Source organism: Stegostoma tigrinum, chromosome 7 (genome assembly GCF_030684315.1).
Source record: "Stegostoma tigrinum isolate sSteTig4 chromosome 7, sSteTig4.hap1, whole genome shotgun sequence".
Lineage (NCBI taxonomy): Eukaryota > Metazoa > Chordata > Chondrichthyes > Orectolobiformes > Stegostomatidae > Stegostoma > Stegostoma tigrinum.
Window position 1 is genome coordinate 31,716,498 of NC_081360.1, and position 23,176 is coordinate 31,739,673.

General features: G+C 41.4%; 1 protein-coding gene across 1 annotated transcript in view; it reads left to right on the forward strand.

The window, feature by feature from the left end:
• Positions 1-12,421, forward strand: part of rftn2 (raftlin family member 2) — a 49,845-nt gene extending 37,424 nt beyond the window's left edge. The window contains exon 10 of the mRNA XM_048535308.1: positions 7,539-12,421. Within this exon, the coding sequence (XP_048391265.1) occupies positions 7,539-7,787 (249 nt within the window). The 3' untranslated portion in view covers positions 7,788-12,421. The remainder of the gene's footprint in view (positions 1-7,538) is intronic.
• The last annotated feature ends 10,755 nt before the right edge of the window (positions 12,422-23,176 follow it).

Genomic DNA, 23,176 nt, shown 5'->3' on the forward strand with positions numbered 1-23,176 from the left:
TCCAACTTCCAAGCCTGCAAATAATGCCACCAGAAATCAATATGAGGTAATTTAGGAATAATGGAGTACTAAGTACTTACTCAAGTGGGCCCAGCAGTGAATTATAAAAATAAGCGACGAAAGTGGCAGGTCAAAAGATATCATTGGAAGCCCATCACCAAATATAGACAGTGCAGAAAGAAGAAAAATTGTGCCTCCCCCGTTGAACATGTTTCTTTTGCTCATTCTATGGTAGATAGTTATAGCAAGACAACAAATATGGTATGTAGCAATTATGTTAGAGTGTTTTTGAAATCCCTGAAGCTGTGGTGAAATTTCCAGAATTTGATATGTAAAGAGTGAAGAAATCCCTCCTATCCAATAAGTGCGTCTCTAACTGAGTGTAGAATCATGAACCACGGAATTCCTGTGCAAGAAGCATGGATCTCCAGCTTGGAAGCTACTTCTATTCTGCTTAGTTTTTCTTTTTGCTGTAACCTTTTCCTCTTCGCTGTTTGTCACATCCACAATGGTTATCATCTTACATACCACAGTTATTCGCTAGCACCCTCTTGCCCTGTTGACCAGCTGTACCATACTTTTATGCCCTGACTTTTATTTGCCTGAATTCCCATCAGTCAACATCCTACCGAAAGAAGCCGTTTGACACCTCAGGCCCTGCTTTTTATTTGGTAAGACCTTGGCTGAACTGTTTGTGTTTTGAGTTTCGTTTTTTCAACTACCACGATAACCTTTGATTCCCTGTCTAATAAGAATCTATCTAACTCTGCCATAGAAGTAATGCTGGCTTCAGAGGCAGGGTGTTCCAAAGTCACACAACTCTTACAAAAAAAATTCTTCCCACCTTGGTCCCAAAAGGGCAACATAATTTTAAAACCACGTTCCCTAGCTTTGATAACAAAGTGTGAAGCTGGATGAACACAGCAGGCCAAGCAGCATCTCAGGAGCACAAAAGCTGATGTTTCGGGCCTTGACCCTTCATCAGAGACCCTTCATCCCCTAGCTTTGAACTGACTTTCAAGAGGAAACATTCTTTCCACATCTGCCTTGTCAAGAATTTTCGGATGACGTATGCCACAATAAAATCACCCTCACTCTTCTAAACTCCAGTGGAAACAAGCCTCGACTGTTCAACCTATTCACATACAATAACCCACTCATTCCAGACATACATCTAGTAAACCTCCTCTGAATCTCCTCCTGTGCATTTACATCCCTCCTTAAATAAGGAAACTAAAACTAGACAGATCGGATCTCACTATTGCCCTGTATAAGTGAAGGGTAATATCATTACTTGTATGATCAATTCCTGTTATAATAGCAGTTTCTCTTGTAATAGGATAACATCCAATAGTCTTCTCAATTAGATTCTTGACACATATTAATATTTTATGATATATACTGTGGAGCAGCTAGATCCCTCTGCATCTTAGGATTCTGCAGTTGTTCTCTCTTTGAGCAATACTCTACTTTTTTATTCTTGCTGCCAATGTGAACAGTTTCACATTTTCAGAAATTATACTCCACCTGCCCAATTTTTTGCCCATTGATATATTTCATCCACATCTTTATGCAATTATTATGTGTCACCTTCACAATTGCTCTCTTACCTATCTTTGTGTCATCTGCATATGCTTTCGCTCCCTTCATTTAAGTGATGTAAATTATAAAATACCTGTGGGATCCCACTCATCACATCCTGCAAATTAGAAAGGGCCTACTTACCCCACTTTCAGCCTAAACCATGAGTTTGTATTTTCCGCATAACCTTTGATGCGGCACCTTATCAAATGCCTTTGGGAAATCCATGTACAATATGTCTGCAGGCTCTCCTTTACCCACAGTATCTGTTACTCCTTCATAGAAGTCTAATAAGTTGGTTAAACATGATTTCTCTTACACAAAAACATGCTGACTGTTCCCAATTGACTTGAGTTTTTCTAGTAGGTAACTATCACCTCTTTATTAATCAATTCTAACACCTTTCTCACAATGTCAAGCTAACTGACCGATTAGTTTTCTGTTTTCTGCCTCCTACCCTTCTTGATAGTAGAGGTTATATTTGCTACTTTCCAATCTGATGGAACGTTCCCTGAATCCAGAGACCTTTGGATTATTTAAGCCAAGCATCTACTACCTCATTAGCCACCTCCTTTAAGACAATGGGATGACATCCATGTTGACCTGAAGACTTGTCTACCCACAGCTCCATTAGTTGCTTAATGATCTAATTTTAGTGAGCTATCCTCATGACTAATTTCAGCAAGCTCCTCTCTCCCTTCCACCTCTAGATTTACAGCTATTAGTAAAGGTATTTTGTATCCTCTGTAATGAAGAAAGAAGTTAAAATATTTCACCATTTCCTTACTATCTACTATTAATTCCCCGTTCTCAGTCACTAGAGGACCAAGACTACTTCTTAAAAAAGCGTTTTTAAATACTAAACAGAAATATTTGCTATCTATTTTTATATTTCTGGCTAACTTTATCTCATTCTCTAAGCCCTTTCTCCTGATTTATCTTTTCGACATTTTCTGCAGTCCCTTATAGTCAACTGACCTGCCACTCATCTTGCACTGTTAAATGCTTTTTCCTTAATTTTGATGCTTTCCCTAACTTCTTTATTATCCCATGGTTGTGGATCTTTCCTTTAGAATTTTCTTTATTGTAAGAGTATACCTAACCAGAGAATTCTGAAATATCCTCTTAAACAACTGCCATTGTGTCTCTATTGATCTATCCCCTGGCCTGGTATGCCATTCACTTGGGCTGGCTCAGCTTTCTCGCCCACATAAATGTCCTAATTCAGGTTTAAAATACTAAATCTTACACCTGTTCTTCTCCCTTTCAAATTGGATGTAAAATTCAATCATATTATGATCACTGCCATGTAGGGCTGTTTTGGCCATTGATCATACCAGAATGGAGTCTAATCACTCTCCAAAAAGGGTATATTTGCTGCAAGTTATCAGTAAGTTGGTGTTCAGTGTTGAAAAGTAATCCATTGAACTGCTTTATACATTTCCACACTAAACATACCATTGTGGCTGAATGAATCTCACTGATATTAAACATTAAACACGTCTACTTCCTTTATTATAGGAGTGACTTCTTCCCACCTTCCTTATTGTCACAATATGACACATATCATATTCAAATAAGGGCTCTTCTATTACTCTAGATGTCCACAGTGTTGCATCCTGTACAGAAACTCAAATCCCAATGGATGCCCTTGGGAACTTCTCAAATTGCAAAAATTAAATCAGGCAGCAAAGTATTCCAGTTCCTGAGATAATAGGAACTGCAGATGCTGGAGAATCTGAGATAACAAAGTGTGGAGCAGGATGAACACAACAGGCCAAGCAGCACCTTAAGATGCTGCTTGGCCTGCTGTATTCCAGTTCCTGATTTCTTTCTCTACCTTCTTTAGAATACTTTTCAAAGCTTAATTGTGCCACTTACCAATGCACTGGGGATAATTAATCTTGGCTTATGGAGTTTTGATCTTCAGCAATGCACAAGTCTCATATTAGGTGCAAGTACTGGGAGGTGCAGTCATTTATCATGAACTGAGCATAGGTGTTCCACAAAGCAATCTCCAAACCTCCGTTTGGTTTCCCCAATTTAGAGGAGGCCACATCAGGAATAGCAGATACAGGACCGCATTGTGCAACACCTACGCTTGATTCATGCCAAACAACTGCACCTCCCAGTCACCAACCACTTCAACTCCCCCTCCCATTCCTTGGATGACATGTCCATCCTAGGCCTCCTCCAGGGCAACAACGATGCCACCCGAAGGCTGCAGGAACAGTACCTCATATTTTACTCGGGAACCCTGCAGCCCAATGGTCTCAATGCGAACTTCACAAGTTTCAAAATCTCCCCATCCTCGATCTCATCTCAAAACCAGCCCAGCAAGTCCCCGCCTCCTTGACCTGTCCGTCTTTTCTCCCACCTATTCACTCCTCCCACCTCACTGACCAATCCTCACCCCTACTTCCTACCTACTAGCCTCATCCCTGCCTCCTTTACCTGTCCTTTCCCTCAATTGACCAATCCCCATCACATCTCTCTACCTACACTCACCTTTTACTGGTTCCATCCCTGCCTCCTTGACCTGTCCGTCTTCTCTCCACCTTTCTGCTCCTTTATCCACCTTCCATCATTGCCTCCCCACCTCTCTCTATTTATTTCAGAGTCCCCTTCCCCTCCCCTATTTCTGAATATGGGTCCAGACCTGAAACATCAGCTTTCCTGCTCCTCTGACGCTGCCTGACCCATCCAGCTTCGCACCGTGTTATCTTAGATTCTCCAGCATCGGCAGTTCCTACTATCACTAATTAGTCATAATCTCTTTTGAAATTCCTCCTTTGGGAAACCCTGTATCAGATTTGATGATAATATTTTTAATGCTATACTCCATAAGGAAATAGTATCTGATAGTGAGAGCATACTGGTATCCCTTACCAAATCTGTGGCAATTATTTCAAAAGGGACATTATTTAAGATCCAATGGAGTACCAACAAAGCAAAGAGATTTGGTATTTAGGTCCTGTTAATTCACATTCAAAACAGGAATTACAATGTCCATTGAACTTCTGTATAAACCCCTGGCCAAATAAACAAATAGAATAGTTTTGTTATCTACCCCACAATGCCTGTGCAGTAAATGTTTATGGACCAGATATAAGACTAGCTGCTGAAAGTTTGGAACGAATATTTGTTTTACTCCTGTCTTGCCTGTGCTCACTGAATACACTGGACAAAAATCATTCCCAATTTTAAAGGGCAGCCCAGTTGCTTTTTTCAGTCACCCTCTTATATTGTCCATTAACAATTCCATCTCTGTTATCAAGCTATGAAAAGCAGGACATTGATTTAAATCTGAGATAATCATGTGAAAATCCTCTAGGGACATTTTTTTCCCACAGGAATTTTTCCACTGGGTCTAACTCTCCTCAAATAATGAAAGGTGTCTTACTTTGAGTTATTGAAAAATAAGAATTTTTTTTCTTCAGTTGCTTAAGTTTTATACCGTCTCTGGTCTCCTTTAGATTTTGGTGCTTATCAAGTCTCTGAAATATGTGAGATCTAAAAGAAGTAATCATCAGCATCCATGTCTGATATGTACCTATCTGAAACAGCTTCAAATTCCAGTACACTCCCTACCAGAATCTCTGTTTAAGGGAGACCTGAAGCTACATCTTTAGGTGTGACATTCTTGTCATGTTCTGGTAATGGGGTAATACCACATTTCCTCTGCACAAACTGTATTCCTCCTGCACATATTGTGTTCTAGTTTTGGACTTACAAAGTATCTGGCAATGTTGGGCCAGACTGATAGCTACCAGGATCAGGCAACACTGTGACCTCTTTACTTTTTATCTTTATTAACTTTTTTTAAAAATAGGTTGCTTTCTGTATGGATTTCAGTTTACTCTATGCCTATCACATTATCGTCCTCAGGTTCTGAGTTTTAGTTTCTGAGATGACAGCCCACAGGTTTGCAATTGTTAGAGCATCAGGTTGCAATAATTGCATCGCTTTTACGGAGATAACATTTTAAGAGTTTACTAGATTTAACATTTGAGCAGTATTAGCAAAAATGATACAATATTACTTCTCAGTTTTTAGCACACTTCAGTGCCATTTATCCCCAGTGGAATTTTACCAAAATCAACTCCGTTCTTCGGGCTACTAGAATGTCTGTCAGTTATGAGCCTGTTCTTCCTCTGCTAAATGTTTCTTTATCCTATCTACAAACTCATGAAGCTCCAGCTGCTCCCCCTTGTCTGACCCAACTCCTGATATTCAGGGTAAAACTTAGATGAATCAGACTAGATATTCTCAATCAAACTGTTTTTCATTCATTCACAGGATGAGGGCATCGCCGGCTAGGTCAACATTTATTGCCCGTCACTGAGGGTAGTTAAGAGTCAGCCACATTGCTGATGGTCTGGAGTCATGAGTGGTACAGATGTGCAGTTTCCTTCCCTAAAGTGAGCCAGATGGGGTTTTCCAATAATTGAATTCAAATTCCACCATTTGCCATGATGAGATTTGAACCGGATCCCCCAGACCATTACCTGGGTCTCTAGATTAACAGTCCAGCGATAATACCACTAAACCATCACCTCCCCACTTAGAGATGTTGTAGCACATCTCTGGAGGAGATTGGACTTTAACCCAGGTCTCCTGGCTCTGAGGTAAGGATATTGCCACTGTGCCGCATGATCTCTAATTAATAGTCATTTTTGCTGCTATCACAGTGAAACGCTTAACTCTGCACTCTTACTGCACATTTGCAGTTTGGACCTCTTGTGTTGCAGTGGTCGTATCTCAGTGTCCTTACGTCTGAGCCAGGAGGCCTGGGTCCAAATCCCACCTGCTCCAAATGTGTATAATAACATCTCTGAGCGGGCTGATTAAAAAGTATCCCAAGAGATATTTTCAATCAACCTGTTCAGACTTACCCCCCAGAACAGGTGGGACTTGACCCAGGTCTTCTGGCTCAAAGATAAGGACACTACCACTGTGCCACAAGAACTCATAAAAATATCTACAGCTGGCTCAGTGATTTTCACCTGGTTATTTGTCTTGGGCTGCAGTCATTCCTAAGTCAGGTGTTTCAGGTCATGAATGTGTACTGTCAGATGTTTTCTCACTTCATTAGTCCAGACTCAAAACTACTATGCTTTCAGTATGGGATCTGCTCCACTGAAGGCTTGGATTTCCTCCATCAGTGTTGGTACTCAGTTGTATCTATTGGTTCCAATCAAAGTTTGCCTTTTGGGCATCTCCAACCAAAAAAACCTCCGACTGAGATAGCAAGAACTGCAGATGCCAGAGTCAGAGATAACAAAGTGTGGAGCTGGAGGAACACAGCAGGCCAGACAGCATCAGGGGAACAGGAAAACTGACGCTTTGGGTCGGGACCCTTCTTCTGGGTCCCAAAGAAATTGCCAACTTTTCTGTTCTTCGAACTCGAGTCCCCAGAACATTAACTGGGTTTTTGGATTAATAGTCTAGCAACAATACCACTAGGCCATTGTCTACTCCTATAACCTGTAGATTGTTGTATTTACCCTTTTAATTCCAAATTAAATGCTAATATGGACTCCACACATATATGATATGGATGATAGTGTAAGATAGGGGTGGAGGTTAGATAGACCTTAGGTTCAGGGCAAAAGTTGGCACAACATTGTGGGCCGAAGGGCCTGTACTGTGCTGTACAGTTCTACGTTCTATGTACGCAACTCGCAACCAGATCAAGCTAAATATCAGCAGAAGTTAGCAAACTGATCACTTGTCCACCCTTCTGAATTGGATACTGTAAGGGAAGAAATACCATTAACAAAGGATGAGAAGAGAAAATGCTTAAAATGTTTAGATTGAAAATTTACCTGTAAAGATCAGTTTTGAGATTTACCCAAACTTTCCATGAGAATTCAGTCTCCCATGATTTAAATCTTACAATAGAACATTTTCCATGTTTGTTTGTATAAATCACTGTATTGAGACCTATCTTACAGAAAAGATCTACTCGGCAAGCAAAAGCCAGTGAAAGAACCAAAAATTGGAACAGAAATGTGGGTGTGACCACCAGTAAAAACAAGCATTCAGAAACAAAGTCTCCTGAAGATTCTTACACCACTTCAGAAATCAATTCACATCAATATGGAGGCATTTCAGGCATGAGTCATATTGATAACATTTCCAGAGACTTGGATGATGGGCAGCAGGATCAAGAGGAAGAAACAACTCAGGTTACCTGCATATAATATTGCAGAATTCAGTCCTGTATTGAAGACAACAGTTTAAAGAAAGTAAAGCAGACTTTCCAGAGTAAAATATGATTGATAATAGCTAATGGCTTTGCAAGATGTGGCTTTTGTTTTTGTTCTGTATGAAAGTGTGCATTTTTTTAAACATTTTCTATAATCCTACAGGGAATTAAAGCATTAACAAATATTTCAGTTCTCAGGATTTATGCAAACAGATCCGGGCTTCTTTAGTAAAGTAGAACTGTTGATTTCAATTTGCTATGATGATATAAAATGATCATAAAACCGGACGATTTAAAATTACATTCAACAAATTTAGGAAAGCGTATCTACAGATGTTTATATTTACTTTTAAATTCTCAAGTAATATTTTTGTTATTTTTTCTATTTGTATGTGCTAATTTTTAAAAGTCATTTGTTACTTCTTTACTGTCATTTCTCTTTGCACATTCTCGGGATCATGTTTTGCAATCCACTTGTTCAAGAATACGCTCACGCAAAACAGTGCTGTCTCTGCAAGATCGAAAGGAGTCATTTTTGAGGGTTGTTCAGTCAAGGTAACGTTACTTGTCCTGCTAAGTAATATATGTATGGCAATGAACTGTAGGAAAATATAACCATTACATCCACTCCTTTGGCATCAGCTATTTTTATTCTTCATGGGATGTGGACTTTGGAGGCACTCCCTGCATTTATTGTCCATCTCTAATTAGCCTGGAGAAAGTGGTGACTTGTTGACTTCTTGAACTGCCACAGTATATGTGGTGAATGTCTTCTCATTGTTTTTTGGTAGAGAGTTCCAGGACATTGACCTGACAGTAGTGAGAAAAGGGCAGTAAATTTACAGATGGTACTGTTCACAGGTCCTATTGCCTTTATCCATCGAAATGGTTAAGGTCAGTCTCAAAGTATCCTTGAGAAGTTGCTGCAGTGTAACTACAAACATGATGTACACGTTATGAAGGCACTACCAATCACATCGGCTGCTTTGTCCCAGATAGAGCCAAACTGCTTGAACATTTTTGGAACTGCATTCATTTGGGAAGAGAAGAATATTTCATGGCATTCCTGATTTGTGCTTGATGAAAGGGTATTTAAAGTCAACCAGAGAGTCAATCTCGCTGCTATAGTATTTATGTGGCTGCTCCATTTTGGTTTCTGGTGAATGGTGACTCCCAAGTGGAGTTTTGATGGTGATGATGCTAGTGAATCTCAAGGGTAGCTAGTTAAGACTTCCTCTTGTTGGTAATGGCCATTGCCTGGCACTTGTGTCACACAGATGTTACTTTCCATTTAGCAGGCCAAGTGTAAATGTTGGCCAGTTGTCCTGAATGCAGGCATGAATTGTTTCATTATGGAGGAGTTGGGAATGGAACTAAACACTGAAGCTAAACTTAGTGTTGGGATTGGTAACTTGTAATAATACACTGAAAGCTCTTTAATGAGAATCAGTCTGACTCTAGTGTCAATCCTGAACTCTCTAACATTTATTTCTTCAGCTCATTAAGAGAATAAGTTAAACTCATGGTTGAAAGGAATGATGCCCTTTTGCATCAACTTATGCACAGAGTACAGTTTAATTTAAGGTACCCGACGTATAGTGCCCTCATTGTAGATTACAAAGGAGCTTTTCACTCAGTTCCACATAATGTTTCTTATCATAAACTAATTTTAAAAAAAGAAATAGGATTCATTGCATCAGCCAGGACAATAATTTCAGTGTCACTTCTGGTATACCACATAGTTTAGTACCATGTCTAAACTAATTACATGATTCTTAAGTAGGAGCCATCCTCATGTTGCATTTCCGCCAGTTAATTAACTTTTTAAAATAATTGAATGAAAAATATTCTTAGATCACTCAGCGTTCTGAAACCTTTTTGCTTATGAAAGCCCCTTCCAATGGTATTAAAACAACTCACTGATCCCCTTTAATGCAAATATTTTTGTATAAAGATTAGTTCCAAATTATACATTTGAATTTATGAATTTTGTTTTAATTGATTAATGCAACTTTTTTCATTGGAGCTTGTTTTCAGATTTGTCTTGGACCTCCCTCTGCTCGACGCCCTTCCATTCTCACCCACCATATATCTTCAGCTTCCTCCAGTCTATTCAATCTGCAAGGTCTCTGCACCTCACCAATTCTGGCCTCTTGCACATGCTGGATTTTCAGCACTCCACCATGATTTCCACAACTTTGGCTAGTTAGTCCCAAAGCTCTGGAATTCCCTCTCTGAGCCTAACCAAATCTTTTGCCCTTCTCTCTTCCCTTAAAGTGCTCTTTAATACCAACCATTTTGATTAATTCTTTTGTTACCTTTACCAATATCTCCTTTTATGATTCGGTATTAAATTTTGTTTGATACCACTAATGTGTGCACCTTGGACATTTTGAAGGTGATGTGTAGATGCAAGTCATTGTTACTGAGACTATGAGTGTTTCTGTGATTTCTGCGGACTTGGCAAGAGAAAATTTAGTTTTGTTACAGTAACTGTACCGTCCCAAATAGACAAAATGATCCATCTGAGATAACGTTGAATCATTAGTTATTTTGTTAATGTATAAAGTTTCTCTCTAATTGACAATATTGCAAAACCTACCATAAGAAATGCCAGCTCCTCTTTTTGTTCCACTTGTTTCTGAAACTGAAACGTGTTCCTCAGCATATTACAAATTCACTTGAATTTCTCCACAATTTTCCTGTTTTTGAAATCTTTCCCACTTGTTCCCTGAGATTGCTGATTCTCACTGCTTTCTTTCTGTGTGAGATTTGGGTGACTAACTTCAAACTTTTGCCAGCTCACAGATGGAGGGCTGGGATGCAGGTGTAGGGTCTGCTAACCTACAGGTAGCCATGTCAGGATAGCTCTCCAATTAAACACTGTTCCTGGAAATAGCTATGTTTTTCCAGTGGCCACCAGCTTAATGCAGATGGATCCCATGTAAGCAGCTGGAACAAGGAGGAAGCTAAGCTACTGGCCCCATGACTCAGAGGAGGCTGTGAGCACTAAAGGCATTCTCTGCAACTCCCAACAAATCTCCCAGGTTGGTTTGCTCCCTGAGACACTTGTATTTTAAAATTTTTCATTCACTTGGAGGCTCAAGATCTGTTGCTTCCATCAGCAGTGACTACTTCTCCTGATAACACTTCAGTGTTGCCAGCTGTCAGTATCACAGCATCAGGAGCCTCCTTCTGTTCATAATCAGATGAAAAACCTATAGGTGGTGAATTAAGTGGCCACCTGTAGTAAAATTACCCAAACCAGTTCTACATCCATAAAGTACATGCTCATGCCCTGCTTTGCACTGACATTGTGGTGTTCTGAAGTGTGTGATAAAATTCAACCCAAAGTTACTTGTAATTCTGACCAATCTAATCCTTAGGAGCACCTTAACAGAAGTCTATTCCCACAACTTTGTATGACTGGAAGTTCTAGTAAATCATCTTCCCCAGCAGTTCCTCAAGAGAATCCAGTTCTGTCAGTCAGAGTGACAGGCTATGTGATTAACGTACTTCCACTGGAAATCCTTAATGAGTTGGAAATTGGCCAGTGAAAGCAGCTGGAAGACAGGGTTTACGGCGATTATTTAAGTTGAAAGAAGCTCACATTCAAAAATAGCTTATTTAATTTTTTTCTAACTTTGCTCTCCTTCTGACAAGGTGATTTTTTTGATAGACCCCTTGAAACTTTCAGGCTAACTGTCTATGTACCCCGACTGAGTCGTCTTCTTGGGAATATAGGTTGGCCACAGACTGACTGGCAGTCGCTGTGCGGCAACTTTACATAAGGCCAGGCAGAAGACACAAAAATGGAGAAATATACCATTGTGTTCTGATGTAAGTAATTTTTTTTAAAAAGTTGTAATGTTTGGAACACTCATTGCAATCATTTTTAGTTGTTTTAGCTATGTACTTATGTAGGTATGCAGAAAATGTTAATTAGCACTGTTAAATCGTTGTCAGATTTTAGCTGTTACTCTTCAGAAATGAGGTTAAATGGGTCTTACAAATAATAATGCTGATCAGTTTATTTGTTAAAAGACTGTAAAGGACGATAACAGATGTATTTGATACATTTAATGTTGTATTGTTTGTTTAGTGTTACAGAGGAAATCATGTACTAAGACATGTAGTATAAATTACGGGTAGTTGAGAACAGGTGGTAAAGCTGGAGTTTGGTCTCAGCATTCAAATGATATGATTGAAACCTTAAAAATGAAATCACAGCCTGACATTATTTTGAATATATATACATTATGATTTTAATGGAATTACAATAATATACTGCAGTACTTAGACTCAGTAATAATTCTGATATCATCACTACAGAGTGACATCCTCAAGCAATGATTGTCAGAAGTATTCAATGGAAAAGTCACTTTGCAGTTGATGAACAAAATTATAATGTTATGACTGTAGTTATTAGGTCCATGTATTCTAAACATTATCTGAAGACTTTTTAATTATTGTATGCTGTAGTACAGTGCTTAAGGTTGTATTATTTGCCCTGCTCTGGTATTTCTTAATGTAACTTGTTTTCCATTATAATTTTTAATAATTTTTATAATGTGTTCTGTTTGCATATTCAAAGCTGCAAAAATGTAAATGTAATATGTCCAAGTAAATATTCTGACACTTCTTAAAATCTTCAGGTAGAAATAATAAAGAATAAAAGTTCGAACTCTATAAAGCCATGTGAAACATTGCAGTGACTAGGTACTACTCAATATACCTTTTACGATTATTACATGAGAAAAAACAGAAATCCACAAAATAACACTGAATATGTACATGCTAACCTTGCTGAATAATTTCAAAATAGACAATTTATATTTTCTTTCACACTGCAAGCATAAAAATAATGCAACAGAGACTCAACTTCCGAAATAAAAATCAAAAAATGCTGGAAACACAAAAGAGAGAGAGAGAGAAACAGAGTTAATTAGCAGAAGGTTTTAAGGGGCCTGAACAACTGAGGCTATGGTGAGAGATGTAGCAGAAACTTGTATGAAGTCGTACAAGGCCTTTCTCGACATCAACAACATCTCACTGTATCTTTTATGCATCTACCAGGCAGCAGGAAGAGTTCCTTGATAGACAGTGGCAAGATGCCAATTAGGCAGCATTACAGCTTGTCAAACACCCAATTAATGGCTGTCTTACCTGATTAATATTCAGTTTCCTATCTTACAAAAAATGCAAAATATTGAGACGTCAAGAATTCTCGACATGGACATCAGAGCGCCACTGCCAGCGAATAACCACCGTGTTGCTCAGCACCAACAGCATCTCAAGGCACAATCCACAGGGACTAACCGAAGTGTCCCTTGTCCATGGACATTCGCAACGAACATTTGGCATGGTTTCTCTTTGCATTTTTCAGAGCCACTTGCTGGAAACTCATGCGCACAAACCCACATCGCAGAGCGCCCTAGGAGTTTGGACTGAAAGGCTTTGTGAAAATGAACAGGCATCCAGCTCATTGATTCCTAGCTGCATGTATCCATATCTTGCATTGCTTTCCCTGTTAGCACTTTGATGCATCAGCCAGAGCTGAAGCCTATTGGTGCTGCCATTTTATTTTGCGCAAACAGGCAGCTTGACATGCCTGTCATTTGGGATCTATTCAGGGTTGAGTACACTGAAGTGTCAGTCTAACACTTAAAATATATGGCACCTGCTTGGGTGGCAAACTCACAACATAACTTCATTCAAATTACTATGTTGGAAAGTGGGTGTGGACTAGTCCTCAGCCAAGCCATGGGTACGGCAGGTGGAGCACTGTCTTTGTCAGGGGCTTCTAGTACCGTCATTTGGGTCAGAATCTGCACAGAGTCCAGGGGTTTGGCCAGAGTCAGTTGTCTGCTAAAGCAAGGCATGGTCAGCAGATATATCTGACTACAGACTGGGGAGAGGGCAACGGATAGCCCTGTAATGCCATCACATGCTGTTAAGGAAGTGTGTAATATTCATCAGAAGGCTGTAAGCACAGTGGTCAGGATGTGATCAGTCATACCTAGCAACTGTTCATCAAAAGACATTAATCTATGATCTGGGTCAAATACAGTTTTTGGGGTGCTTATATTGATCTTTTGTGGGTGTGTGGAATGGCGTCCTGGCGTGGTGAAGGGATTGGGGTTGGGCTGGAAGGAAGAGATGGAGACAGGCGTTGTGACAAAGGAAACGCTACATGTATGGGTTTGGCAGAACAGCATTGGAGGAAATGGTAGGCTATGGTAGGGTTATGTAATGGGCAATTACAACTACTGTGGCCTCCACAGAACGTGCATAGAGGATTAGCATGGTTATAATTATTGTCACAGTTGAGAGTAAAGGGAGGACAGTTTGTACTTTGCCTTGATATGGGTTTGAAAGCAAGTTTTGGCCAATACTTTATCAAACAGGAGGACGGAGGTAGAAATCAGTGAAGGTGAACAAGTGAAAGATTAAAATGGAAATCCCATCTGAGAGAAGAGCAGAACTTCTTTAAGGTTGGCAAATGTGGAGAAGTGGCAGTAAATTAAACACTTAAATATAAGCAAAATACTGCAGATTCTGGAAATCTGAAATTAAAACAAGAAGTGCTGGAGAAACTCAACAGATCTGCCAGCATCAGTGGAGAGAGAAGCAAAAGTAACGTTTCAAGTCCAATACGATCTTTAGAACCAAAAAGAGTTGGAAAATGCTGGGGTGGGGCAAGGAGGATGGAAGAAAAATAGGGGGCAGAGGTGTCATAATCTGAATGTGTGGAATTCAGTATTGAGCCCCAGACATTATTATGTACCCAAGTGGAAAATAAGTTGTTGTTCCTTAAGTTTGCATTGAACTTCATTGGATAATGTAGTATGCGCAAGATCTGAGGGAGTTTGGACAGACACCTGAGAGAGTACAGAAGACGAACAGAGAAAAAGAAATTGAAGTTGAAAAAAGAGTAATGTTGAGCAGAAGGAGGCTTGAAAAGGGAGGAATAAATAAGACAAGGGCCTGAGAAAGAAGAGTACTTGGTGTGTAGTGAAAACCTTCAGAGGAAGGGCAATAAGGGGGACAGAAAAGAATGTGAGTAACTAGCAAGAGGAAGAGAAATAGTGTGGGGAATGGTGGAGGGAAAACAAAGAGAGCTTTAGAGTTGGATGATGAGAAGAGGGAAAACCTATACAGAGTGGACTTAGAGGTACAGAGAGAAAGCTTTACGCCAGTCAGATTTGCAAAGAAAGGTTATTGAGGATGACAGAAGAATTTATGATAGAAGGCAGATCCATTCAGTTCCACTAAACCGAATAATGGAGGGCTCTTGTGGCACAGTTGTGGTGTCCCTATCTCTGGGTCAGAAGACCTAGATTCAGGATCCACCAGCTCCAAAGGTGTGTCATAACATCTCTGAAGAAGTTGGTTTAAAAATACAATGATATTACAAGTGCTCATATGAATTGGTGCACATATACTCTTCCCATCCCACCACCTATTTGTATCTTCGACTGACCTTGTATTAAAGGAATAGACAAAGATAGTGATGGAGAAAATCCAAATTCAGAAAGAGAGATTAAGAGATCGACAAAGAAACAGTAAAAGCAAAACAGAAAGAGCTGAAAATAATTAAAGCCCAGTCTGCTTTGAAAGTGATTAGGGATAGTCCGCATAGTTTTGTTTGAGCGAAATCATGCTTCACAAACTCAATTGAGTTTTTTGAGGAAGTATCCAAAAAGCTTGGTGAGGTTGGTGGAGTAGATGGTGTTTACTTGTACTTTAGTAAAGCATTTGATAAGGTTCCACATGGTCAGCTAATTAATAAAGTTAGATCACATGGGATTCAGGGTGGGTTGCCAATTGGATACAATATTGGCTTTATGATAGGAGACAGAGGGTGGTGGTCTTGGAAGCTTGTTTTTCACACTGTAGGCCTGTGACAAGAGGTGTTTCATTGGGATTGGTACTGGCTCCACTTTTGCCTGTAATTTAATAATTTGGATGAAATATAGGAAGTACGGGTAGTAAGTTTGCAGATGACACCAAAATAGGTGGCTTAGTAGTCAATGAAGAAGGTTATCTAAGATTACAAAGAGATCTTAATCAGTTGTGTTAATGAGCTGAGGAGTGGCAAATGAAATTTAATTTTGCATTTTGGTAAAACAAACAAGGGCAGGACTTATACAATTAATGGTAGTGCCCTGGGCAGTGTTGTAGAACACCTCGAGATTCAGGTATATATTTCTTTGAAATATATGTCACAGGTCAGCAGGGCAGTTAAGAAAGTGTTTAGCAGACTTGCCTTCATTGCTCAGATCTTTGAGTGTAGCAGTTGTGACGTCATATTGCGGTTTTACAGGTCATTGGTGAGATCTGCTTTGGTGTATGACGTGCCTACTAAGGTCGCCCTGTTATAAGGAGGATATTATTAAACAGGAGAGGATTCAGAAAAGATTCACTAGCATGTTGCGGGGATTAGAGGATTTGAGTTATAACATAGGCTGGGACTTCTTTCACTGGAGTATAGGAGGTTGAGGGGTGACTTATGGAGGTTTATAAAATCATGAAGGGTATAGATAAGGTGAATAGCAAAGATCTTTTCTGTAAGGTGGGGGTGTTCAAAAGTAGGGGACATATTTTTAAGGTGGAAGGACAGAGATTTGAAAAGGACAATGGTCAACTTTTTTATAGAAGAGAATCATTAGTGTGTGGAATGAATTGCCAGAGAAAGTGGTGGATGCAGGTACAGTTACAACGTTTAAAGACATTTAGATAAGTACATGAATCAGAAAGGTTTGGAGGAATACGGGCCAAATGCAGGCAAGTGAGACTAATTTAGTTTGGGAACATGGTCTGCATGGGCTATTTGGACCAAAAGGTCTGTTTCCATGCTATGACTATGACTCTATGAATTAGAATGAATTTGAAGAGACTACTCAATTGGAATGTACAAATTAACTGTGAAGCTTTTGTGCAGAAATGGTACAAACAATTTAAGGCAGAAAGCAGATTTACTATTAAAACCACATCCAAAACTTCCTTTCTGAGCTGGGCCACTCTACTATTATTTTTGCAAGAATAATATTTTGTTAAGTCCCTCATGATTGACACACATTGAATATCATAAGGTGAATTTAATTGCACAGTAGTTATGTACTGGTTGTCACAGAATGCCAATTCTTGTTTATTATGTGCAAGTATCATTTTAACAATACAATAAGTGTAAATTATCAACAATTAACTCTATGGCACTGAATTTTAGCTAATACTATTTCATTCCATAAGATATTAACTATTGGACATTCAAAAAAGTAAGAAAAATGCATTTCCTTTCTGTCCTTTTGGCTTTTTCTTCCCAATTCATCATTGAATTTGCACCTTCTATACTTCCGTCCCATTATTTCTGCTGTCTATTTCTCAATTCTTCAATTTGATTGGTTAAGGAGATGCGTCTTTCCATGGTCCATTCACTCAGCTCCAAGGTGATTGATCCATTTCCTGTGCTCTGCTGTTGTCAGTAGATTCAGCAGCTTGTCGCACAAAAAAATGTTTAAATTTAAACCGATTTCTCAAAGTTGGAGAAGGCCATTTTGCCCTTTAAACCTGCTTGCTATTCAACACAATCATGGGTGATCTTCAAGCCCAACTCAACTTTCCTGCACTGTCCTTGTACCCCTTCACTGCACATCTCCCTGCTGGGATATTGGTGCCTGTCCAGTTCAGGTGCAATCCATCCTTCTTATACACCTGCCCTGAAAGACATCCCAATGACCCACATACCTGAAGCCCTCCCTCCTACAGTAGCTCTTTAACCACATATTTAGCTGTACTATCTTCCTGTTCCTAACCTCACTGGCATGTGGCACAGTAAGTAATTCTGAGGTTACAACCTAGAGGTCATGCTTTTCAACTTCCTATCCAACTCCCTGAATTCCTTTTGCAGGACCTCATCTCTGCACCTGTTTTTGCTACCAATATGGACCACAGCCTTTGGCTGCTCACCCTTCCCCTTCAGAATTTCCTGTGCCCACTCAGAAACATCTTTGACCCAGGCACTGGGGAGCAACTCACCATCCTAAAATCCCGCAACCACAGAAATGTCTACTGTGCACTTGACTCTAGAGTCCCTATCATTACTGCTTGCTGAGACTTCAACTCTCCCTGCTGTACAACTGTACCAGTTGTGGTGCCACTGATAATGGGAACTGCAGATGCTGGAGAATCCAAGATAATAAAGTGTGAAGCTGGATGAACACAGCAGGCCAAGCAGCATCCCAGGAGCACAAAAGCTGACTTTTCGGGCCTAGACCCTTCATCAGAGAGGGGGATGCGGAGAGGGTTCTGGAATAAATAGGGAGAGAGGGGGAGGTGGACCGAAGATGGAGAGAAAAGAAGATAGGTGGAGAGGTAGTGAGGGGATAGGTCAGTCCAGGGAAGACGGACAGGTCAAGGAGGTGGATTGAGGTTAGTAGGTAGGAGATGGAGGTGCGGCTCGGGGTGGGAGGAAGGGATGGGTGAGAGGAAGAACAGGTTAGGGAGGCAGAGACAGGCTGGGCTGGTTTTGGGATGCAGTGGGGGGAGGGGACAAACTGGGCTGGTTTTGGGATGCGGTGGGGGAAGGGGAGATTTTGAAGCTGGGGAAGTCCACATTGATACCATTGGGCTGCAGGGTTCCCAAGCGGAATATGAGTTGCTGTTCCTGCAACCTTCGGGTGGCATCATTGTGGCACTATAGGAGGTCCATGATGGACATGTCATCTAAAGAATGGGAGGGGGAGTTAAAATGGTTCACGACTGGGAGGTGCAGTTGTTTATTGCGAACCGAGTGGAGGTGTTCTGCAAAGCGGTCCCCAAGCCTCCGCTTGGTTTCCCCAATGTAGAAGAAGCCACACTGGGTACAATGGATACAGTATACCACATTGGCAGATGTGCAGGTGAACCTCTACTTAATATGGAAAGTCATCTTGGGGCCTGGGATAGGGGTGAGGGAGGAGGTGTGGAGGCAAGTGTGGCATTTCCTGCAGTTGCAGGGGAAGGTGCCGGGTGTGGTTCCCCCCACAGTGGTCGAGAACGCCCTTGACCGTGTCTCCCGCATTTCCCGCAACACATCCCTCACACACCGCCCCCACCACAACCGCCCCAAGAGGATCCCCTTCGTTCCCACACACCACCCCACCAACCTCCGGATACAACGCATCATCCTCCGACACTTCCGCCATCTACAATCCGAGCCCACCACCCAAGACATTTTTCCATCCCCACCCCTGTCTGCTTTCCGGAGAGACCACTCTCTCCGTGACTTCCTTGTTCGCTCCACACTGCCCTCCAACCCCACCACACCCAGCACCTTCCCCTGCAACCACAGGAAATGCCACACTTGCCCCCACACCTCCTCCCTCACCCCTATCCCAGGCCCCAAGATGACTTTCCATAATAAGCAGAGGTTCACCTGCACATCTGCCAATGTGGTATACTGTATCCATTGTACCCGGTGTGGCCTCCTCTACATTGGGGAAACCAAGCGGAGGCTTGGGGACCGCTTTGCAGAACACCTCTGCTCAGTTCGCAATAAACAACTGCACCTGCCAGTCGCGAACCATTTCAACTCCCCCTCCCATTCTTTAGATGACATGTCCATCATGGGCCTCCTACAGTGCCACAATGATGCCACCCGAAGGTTGCAGGAACAGCAACTCATATTCCGCTTGGGAACCCTGCAGCCCAATGGTATCAATGTGGACTTCACCAGCTTCAAAATCTCCCCTTCCCCCACTGCAATTCAAAACCAGCCCAGTTCGTCCCCTCCCCCCACTGCACCACACAACCAGCCCAGCTCTTCCCCTTCCCCCACCGCATCCCAAAACCAGCCCAGTTCGTCCCCTCCCCCCACTGCATCACACAACCAGCCCAGCTCTTCCCCTCCCCCCACTGCATCCCAAAACCAGCCCAGCCCGTCTCTGCCTCCCTAACCTGTTCTTCCTCTCACCCATCCCTTCCTCCCACCCCAAGCCGCACCTCCATTTCCTACCTACTAACCTCATCCCACCTCCTTGACCTGTTCGTCTTCCCTGGACTGACCTATCCCCTCCCTACCTCCCCACCTATACTCTCCTCTCCACCTATCTTCTTTTCTCTCCATCTTCGGTCCGCCTCCCCCTCTCTCCCTATTTATTTCAGAACCCTCACCCCATCCCCCTCTCTGATGAAGGGTCTAGGCCCGAAACATCAGCTTTTGTGCTCCTGAGATGCTGCTTGGCCTGCTGTGTTCATCCAGCTTCACACTTTATTATCGTGGTGCCACTGATCTGGCTGCTATTGCTGCTTTCATCTGAAAGGCCATCCCTCCCCCTCCCCAACCTCTAACAGTATCCAAAACAGTTTACCTGTTTGAGCAGGGGCTCCTACAGTGTCTGCCCATGCTTACTTGTCTTCCTGGTGGTCACCCAACTCTTCTCTGTCTGTCTAGCCCTTACAGATGATGTGACCAACTTGCTAAATGTGCTATCCATGACATTCTCAGCCTCATGGATGCTCCATTGTGAATCCATCCTCAGCTCTAGCCTCTCCATGCAAATCAGGAGCTGCAGATGAACACATTTCCTGAACATGTGGTCACCATGGACACCGGATGTGACCCTGATTTCTCACATACTGCAAGAGGAGCATTCCATGGGCCTGAGTTCTCCTGCCATTTTGAGCCTTACCAACTAAAATCAACCTTATCAACTATAGCAACAGTCCAGAAACTGATTACACAACCTAATCCAATAGTCACCAAACTCAGGTCTTTCACTCCTAACAGACTACAACTACAAAAAGTAAGTCCTCATCTCATTAAGATTCTGCTTGTCCCTGAGCAGCCAAGCCTACGTCACTTTTTGAGTCATGATATCGGCTCCAGAGTTCCACCCCTAGATTCAGCTCCATGTTTACTCTGATGACTGGCACAGTGTGAAAGAGGTAGTTTGCCCCATTAAGTGTGCACCAATCCACAGACAGATTCCCCCCCCAGACCCAGCCTTCCATCCTATTCCTGTATTTACCATGGCCAATCCATCTAACATGCACGTTTTTTGGACTGTGGGAGGAAATCGGATCACTGAGCAGAAGCAGGGAGAACGTGCAAACTCCACACACACTGTCAGCCAAAGCTGGAATTAAACCTGGTGCTGTGAGGCAGCAGTACTGACTGCTGAGCCACCTTGCCACTCACAGCACTAGGTTCTCTCTTTCAAGTCATGCTTCAGCAAGACATAGCCAGTTTATCTTTTCAATCAATGTAGCAAAAGTCAATGGGAAATCATGTTCTTTCAAATTCTGGAAAATTGCAGCAACTCTTATCAGTCTGTGACGTCAAAGTCCCACAAGAGCCAAGTAGCAGATTACACAAAATTTGTAAAATGAAGTAAATAGCTAAAAGCTTGTAATAAACTTTGAGAAAGCTTTGAAAAGTTGCTGCAAGGTGGATACTGTGGCATGTTTGTGCACTGGTCTTTGAAGGTGGCAGACCAGATTAACAAAGCAGATATAAATAGAGGCCAAAAGCCAGGAAGTTATATGTAAAATTTGTATCAAACAATTATTTAGAATATTGGGCAGAATTTGCTCATCTTAAATTAGTGTTTAGTTAAGATTCAAGGTTTAAAGCAACTTTTCTTGCCAAAAATTGTAAATGCCACCATCAGACCATTTATTACCTTTGGAATTGTGCCCTGTACCCCTAAATCCAAGTATTAGAAGTTCAAGTGATCGTACTACTGAGTGGCATAAGAGGATATGCAGGAACTATTCTAGCCATTGTCATAATCTTTCCTCATGGTCAAATTATTCAATTAGTGCTATAAAACAACAGAAGTAGAAATTGTATAAAGATCTAACTACTTATTTGTCTGTGCAAATTACTCACGTGTTCTTCAGATCTGAAATTTCAGTTGATCTGCATAAATTCATGATAAACTCAGTTCAAGGATTTAACTTCACAGTGACATATGATCTCCAAGCCAAGGGGGAGAAAAGTCACATTTTCATTATCAGTACTATAACATATCACTCTTAGCACAATACAGTTACTACCTTACATTGTAAGGTCAATACCACTTGAATAAATCAAATATGCAGTTGAGTAATCCCAATTATAGAACCACTAAACTGTGACACTTCCCTTTCACCCCCACTTCATCTCTGGCCAAAAGCTTTATATTCACATTAATCTATTTATATCGGTGGGGCAGCGTGGTGGCTCAGTGTTAGCACTGCTGTCTCACAGCGCCAGGGAGCCGAGTTTGTCTCCAGCCTCAGGTGACTCTCTGTGTGGAGTTTGCACATTCTCCTTGTGTCTGTGTGGGTTTCCTCCCACAGTCCAAAGATGTAAGTGAATTGGCTATGCTCAATTGCCCATAGTGCCCAAGGATGTTTAGGTTAGGTGGGTTAGACATGGGAAATGTAGGAGAATTGATCTGCGTGGGATGCTCTTCGGAGGGGCAGTGTGAGGTCATTGGGCCAAATGACCTGTTGCCACACTGTAAGGATTCTATGATTCTATGAAGTATCAGTTTAAGAATATTAGCAACAACGAAGGAGTATGTTAACGGCAGTTTGGACTGAAATTACAAGTAACTGTAGTTAAGGCATAAACTTGATTGACTAGATTCAAAAACACAAATTGCATTCATGAACCAACTCTCATGACTTCAGATAACAGAAGATTTGGAAGAGATGAACAGTATGCAGTGACAGCAATATAATATCAGCTATGATAGACGCAGGAGAAGGATATAGTGTGGTCAGCAGTCCATACCGTAGAGAAGGTAAACTCAGAGAGAACATGAGGACACAGGAAAGAAAGATGCTGATTCAGACAATGAACATAGGTAACCTTGATTTGGTTGCTAAAGGCAGGGACAGATAGCCAGATAGTGACAAAGTCCATGCGCACTCACACTTGTCCATCTAAACTTATGTTCTCTCTCCTCTGATATTTACTGCCCTTTTATTGTCAGTCCTTCCATGTGACACTCTAACCCAGTTTGATGGTCACGCCCTTGACCTTGTCATTTTCATGCTGTCCTACTAGTCCTATCATATCAATTGCAGATAGGCTATCTCTGATCTCTTGCTTGCACCACTCACCATTCACATTCCCTCCATACCTCAAAACCAACTTCCTTCCATATCTGTCTCTAGAAAAATCTATCCTGCAATTTTACTTACAGCTGCAATTTCAAAATCTGAAACATCAAGCCTTTAGCTCTCTATTAACATTTCTGCAACTACTGATTTACTCAACTGCACCCTCATCTCCACCTTGGTGTCCTAGTCACTGTTAAACCATATGCCCTTCCACTGTGGCTGGTTCCTCAAAATGAACCACATCTCCAACTCCAAGGAACACAACTAAAACAGCAGATAACTGCTTTA